Source organism: Electrophorus electricus, chromosome 19 (genome assembly GCF_041902795.1).
Source record: "Electrophorus electricus isolate QZ-2024a chromosome 19, ASM4190279v1, whole genome shotgun sequence".
NCBI lineage: Eukaryota > Metazoa > Chordata > Actinopteri > Gymnotiformes > Gymnotidae > Electrophorus > Electrophorus electricus.
The window spans coordinates 11,057,750-11,063,897 of record NC_137515.1 but is presented as its reverse complement, the minus strand read 5'-3'; the positions used below and the strand labels follow the sequence as shown (position 1 = coordinate 11,063,897).

The 6,148-nt window shown below is 36.4% G+C and overlaps 1 protein-coding gene across 1 annotated transcript; it reads right to left on the bottom strand.

Moving 5' to 3' along the window:
* Window positions 1-629: 629 nt before the first annotated feature.
* On the bottom strand, window positions 630-2,754 carry stc1l (stanniocalcin 1, like). The gene is made up of 4 exons (XM_027010327.3): window positions 2,577-2,754; window positions 2,334-2,476; window positions 1,943-2,154; window positions 630-1,269 (listed from the first exon to the last, which is right to left on the bottom strand). Exons 1-4 carry the CDS (start codon window positions 2,686-2,688, stop codon window positions 984-986), a joined length of 753 nt encoding a protein of 250 aa, XP_026866128.1. The 5' UTR covers window positions 2,689-2,754; the 3' UTR covers window positions 630-983.
* Window positions 2,755-6,148: the final 3,394 nt, after the last annotated feature.

Here is a 6,148-nt window from a genome sequence, read left to right as displayed (position 1 = left end):
GGTTGAAATTTTACACACCTGCAAATCCCCTTGTACACTCACCAACGTAGTTATGCCTCGGTTGTATGAAATTTTAAGAAAATTAACATGGGAGGGAAAAAAAAAAATCCCCATTTCCACCAGTTTGTTGTACTTTAAGTTTTAGCATACGGTTTGCTATAGGCAGTCCCAGTCCCTTCTTTGCAGAAGAGGATATGATACTCAGGTTACATGAGTGAGGTTGAATTCCATTTATTTCACACCAAACAGCTCTAAAACTCTTGGCAAAAATGTTACTAACTCAGTACCCCAATATATTTTTCTCTCTTCTCATGTACTCTCTAATGGACATCAGTCCATAGGAATCAAATTACCAGGAATGGCCTAACAAGATCCTTTCTTATTACAGTTTACCTACTTAAATCAATTACTAACAAAATTAATAAAACAATTAATTATAACAACTCAGGTCTAACCTTAAATCTTACACTGCTACACTTGTAACTAACTTTAGTATAGCTGAACCTGTGTGCATGACAAACTTGTCATCATGTGTGTTTGCTTAATATTTCATTCACTAGATTGCTTCAAAGCAAGACTGGAGAAATCCACAGCCTCCGTTTCCAGAATATACAATAAATTAAACTGGCTTCATTTAAAATTTTTATTTATGTCCATAAATCCATATTTAGGCTATACCTGTGTTACCAGAACATCTAGGACATTATATTAACCAGCATATGAATTAAGGTACCTATAAGATGCAACAATCTATTCTGCTCTGAATTTGGCTGTGACAACAAAACAAGCAAAAAAGCAAAACTAAATAAAATATTTGGTCCTATGTGGATAAAAACATATTTTAGCTTTTTCTATAAACTATATATTACTACATTATCTTCAGTGTTGTATTTTACAAACATAATAAATGACAAAAATGCCAATAAACACCATAAACAGCAAAACTCTTTTGTGGTTGCATGGTTGTTAATGTTATCAGCATCCTATTGATTCAGTGTTTTATCTTCAACTGAACGTTTCTTGGCAAAGAGATGATTTGGATCGCTGTTATGCAGGCTAGATTGGATCTTGAATATGGGCCAGCGAAAACCTTCGTGGCCATCTATACCAGCCTGCCCAGAGTTTAGGTCCTGGGGACATGGCTTCTTCTGCAGCAGTTTGAAAATGGTTGCCATATTAGGGCTTAGTCTAGCCACAAGCCCAGACCGAACAACCTCTACAGTGTCTTCATCACACTCCATTAGGCTCTGTAGGAGAGTGCTGTAGAACCTACCACACAAAAGAATTAAAATTATATATTACTCATCACAATGCACATATACTAATCTATTTGTTTGATCTAGTTGTCATTTTCAGCGATGGTTAATTTGAAAAAAACATTAGGAATTAGACTTAGGAATTAGACTTTCACACTGATATATGAAGGCACTGAAAGAATATTGCTTGGTATGGTGACTGTTCCTTTCAAAAACAAGCTAAAAGCCAATGTAGTCCTTAAGAAAATTTTTTATTTAAAGCATACTATAACTAAATAAAGGAAAACTAGTAAATTCTTCAGTTATCTTATTACTGAGTTACTCTGCCAGTATAGAATTGTGCATCAGCTAATTTACTTATTGAGTTATGATATTTTTGATTATTTGATCTACATATCTTAAATGTTTAATCTACATCTGTAAATTAGTATTCAGATTTTAGATTTTCATGTATTATGTATTGCACTCCAGAGCCTGCTAAACTTTATATTTACTCTTAAAAGATGAATTCCATCTTTCAAGCTTAGGTGCTATGAATTAAAAATATGTAATTAAACTGCTTAAAATATTTAAAAAATAACATTACTTCAAATATCTGTGTTGTTGGCTACACAATATATCTGAAACATAAATATACTGAAACACAAATGGTAAGAGATACTGGCAGATTTGCTGCTGGGATTTACCTGTTTGGAAAATGTCTAGGCACCTGGACCACTTCCCCAATGGCATCAGGGTTGGAGCGGGCCACTGCACAGATGTCCAGCTTGCTATAACATTCCTCTTGCACCTCAGCAATCATTTTCTGGAAACTGGTACAGCGCCGAATGGTCTGAAAAACCTTGGAGGTGATGCTGTTGGCAATGCACTTGATGCTCTCTTTCACAAAAGTTTTACCCTGGAAGAGATTCAAAAACATTTTTATTTTTTAACCTGGAGTTTCTTTCCAATTAAAACATGACCTCTTGTGTACTTAAATATTTAACTATAATTAATAATTTAATTATAATAAATTTCATTATAAGCCATATAATAATTTCCATTCTTTAAAAAAAAAAAGTCTTAATTCATTTTTACCTCTGTATTGAAAACAGCTGCTGTGTGGAAGAAGATGTTGCAGATGTCATGCATACCATCAGTGTCACAGGTGGAATTCTCCAAGCAGGCAAATGTGCTGCACCCCACTTGCGGAGCACTGCTCATACAGCGAGCAACTTCCGCTAGGCGTGGAGATAATATAATGTACATTATGGGAAATCATGTGAAGCTGTGAAATATACTGAACAATGCATGTAAAACATTAATGGACAATATACTTACATGGACTGTTGGCTGAGAAACGAACCCTTCTCTGCACAGGTGAATACTGATATGATTCAAAGGCAGATACAGCCAGGACAAGGAAAATGCCAAGTCCAAATTTTGGTAGCATTTCTGCAGCTGTAGCCAAAATGTTTCAGTTCTTTTGAATCTTACCTTAAGAGCTTGTGTTGTTTTGTGGATGGGAGCTGCCTTTATAAGTTTGAAAGTTTTAGAATAACAGGTCATAAATCTTGCTGTTTGAGTACTTATCCAATAGGAAAGAAGGCAGTAGTTTTCACAAAGGTCAAAACTTTCCATGCTTTCATAAATATTCATGACCTCCACCTCAAAAAAACCTCCTATCTTTAGTAATACTTACTGCAAATAATTGTATGTCTACATACATTTGTCAGCATAAGTTACATATGCTACAAAGCACAGAATAAAGCAAATCAGAATAAAGCAAATAATTACCAAACAAAAATGGACATTTCCCAGTAAACCTTTCATGTTGTTTTAACATCATTTTAAGAAAATTTAGGTGAGTTTAAGTGATCCAGTTTTAGTGACTTCAAACAGTGCATGGAGTGTATTTATTCAGATGAACATGTACTCACCCTACAATCCACAATCTAGAAAATGAGAACATGTAAATAAAATATAGTAAAATCATAATCATATAGCAAAAGTAAAATCTTAAAGTGCATTCTAGACAGTAAGTTTATTATTTTGACTTTATACTTTAGGATATGAGATTTAATTCAGTGTATTTCCACACATCACATTTTAAAAAAGAATGATTATGATACTAAATTGTTAGACATCAGTAATGTCATTTGTGGGCAGTTAATTAAGCTATGTTTGTGTTGCAAATAGGTGAAAAAGTACCAGTAAGAGTGTTGCCTTTTGACAAGCCATGTCTGTTACAACAAACCCAAATTATCTACTTGCCTGATACCTAACATCATCAGGCCAAGCCTTTATACCCCTGGTCTCACAGCATGTGTCTCAATATTATTCACTGCTGGTGCTTAACCATTTGCAGACTTCCTGAGAAACTCTAACACTCAATATCAATTTCATTGTTTGTAGCTGTGTTGCTTACATGATATCAATGTCCATGAACATCTGGTTCTTTTGTAATTTGGATGCATCTCTCTAACCAAGCATAATGAGCATTTAGCTCATCTGCAACTGAGGAGGTCAACTCCCTATCGCAGTTTCAACTTCCTTTGTAGTCAGTGATTGTGCGAAGTCCGTTCCACAAATGCCAACGTCCAACTGCTTTTAGTTAATGTCCATTACAGCACATAACACCGACTCTGTAAATGTAACACTGACTCTGACAGAGGTGGCAGAAATTGATTAAACCAGTAGTGTTAGTTAATCAGTCATATTGGTAACATCATATTGAGTTTTTGTATGATTACAATTGACATAATTCAATATATCACCAAAAAATATTGAATAAAATTTAAATGTCCTGATTATTATTATTTTTTCAAATTTTTTTAAAAATCAATAAATGAATAAAAACTTTCAAGTGCTCTTTGGGGCCCTAAGCAGGTGATTAGTTCTCTTATTCCTGGGGTCCACCCTGATGTACAGTAATACACTTAGATTATGATGTGTAAGTTAGCACACAATTTTATTTTTAAAATTAGTTATAAGCCAGGTCTATGAGGTGCTTTGCATCTAAAAATGGACAGTGATAAAAATGAATATTTTGGTAGGGATTTTGTGATGGCCCGAGTGCCACAGCAACTGACACAGAACTGACAACTCACACAGAAAGCCAGAGAAATTAAATTGTGACAAGGCCTATGTTGAATTACCATCAAGAAATTCTTGACTGGATCAACAGGCCAGTATGTAGCCACCTTCAGAGCCATCAAGAAGCATTCTCTGTGTAGCATTCTCTATCTGTTTGTGAGATTGTGAAGGTATTTGATATGGAGGAGTTTGTGAAGGTATTCGATATAGAAATTAACCACGTGATAAGTGGGAAGGGGAGAGCCCATCATGGAGGTGAAGCCCTTGAGGCAGTCCTCTTCCTGGGCTTTGGATTGACCCGCCACGTACTCATAACCCACACCTGGAAAAGAGAGAAGAGATGGCAGTAGCAACAGTAGGAGACCCAGCCAGGCCCACTAGACCACCCACATATTGGTCCCAGAGAAGCCAGTCTGCACCCCATGGGCCCGGCCTAGTCCCCCCAAGAAATTTCTGGGGAACCCTGGAAAACAAGACAAAAAAATACAAAAGTGATGCGAAAAGTAACATTTGAGCATTTGTATATTGCAAAACTGCTGAATTTGTGATAGTTTTCTCATTCAGATCAATCTGCTATCAGGAAAAAAAAAGCCATGTGTGCAACAAGCATTCCTATTCTGCAAATAAACATATGTTCTCATCCTTTACTATTCCTTCCAGTTGCCTCTGTCGATGACGCATTTTACCTCATTAGTGTAAAAAGGAAGTGAGGTGTTTTCCATGATGAATAACATTACCCCATAGACCTTTCCACATGTTTTCCACTAAAGGTTTAATTACTCTGATAGTGATCAAAGAGTTTACTACTTTTGGGAAATAAGACTGCTATTTGTGTTAAACTACCTTTGTTCACACAGTTTCTCATAGTGCTGGAATAAATTTTAAAAAATGCCACTTGTTGTGGCATTTATTTTTAATATGTACTGAAATATTAAAAAGTAATGTATCCTGAATTGTTCTGTTTGGGGCATGTGTATGAATAAAAAAAACCCAAAATTAATTATTTGGCAGACACTTATTCAGTGACATATATATTTAAATGTATGACAGTATATGTAGTCACTACATTCATTTGTATGACAGTATGTGTAAACATTCTGGCAGTCTTTTCATACTGGCAATCATCTCCAGTCTCTTGAGACAAAGGGGACATTATTATTAATGATTGTGGTTTCAGTGTGTATTCACTATTGTTATCCTACGGTATATCATTTATTCTTATTATTTTCTTTATGGCAATCCCTTAGCAATACCAAAAGATACCATAACAAATGTTTAGCAAGCCTCTTGAAATTTAATAGCCAATTAACCTTAACAACCACCTAGCAACAACATAGCAACTACCTACAACAAATTGTTGTTGGTATTTGATATGGAGGAGTTTATGAGGGTATTTGATAAAGTATTTGTGAGGGTAAATTCACCATGTGATAGGAGGGGAGGGGAGCATACCATTACAGAACTAATCCCCCCCACTGCCCCAAGGGGCTCCCGATGTTTTCGTTACAAAGACAGCAAACCCCAGGCCACCGTGGCAGGCTAGAAGCCACCACCAAGGGAAGTCTCTCAATGTGTGAGGGGAAAGGTGGAGTCCATGCCTCTCCCAGGGTGGTATGGTGACACTCTGTGGTAGGTCTGACTAGATGGAAGGTGCAGCAATGATCAGCAGCAGACTCGATGGAGCCAGAGGCAATGTGGTGACCAGTGACTGCAGCAGCTTCAACTGGATATGAAGTAGGGCTGTGATCCTAAATGACAGCAGCCTCAATGGGACCCAGCCGAGACAGACAACGTGATGCACCCACATAGACACTGGG

Coding starts and splice junctions, on each gene's coding strand:
- stc1l (XM_027010327.3), bottom strand. CDS start 2,688: ATGCTACCAAAATTTGGACTTGGCATTTTCCTTGTCCTGGCTGTATCT. Junction 2,477..2,576: donor TTTCTCAGCCAACAGTCCAT/GTAAGTATATTG, acceptor CTCCACGCCTAG/CGGAAGTTGCTCGCTGTATG. Junction 2,155..2,333: donor CAGCTGTTTTCAATACAGAG/GTAAAAATGAAT, acceptor AATCTCTTCCAG/GGTAAAACTTTTGTGAAAGA.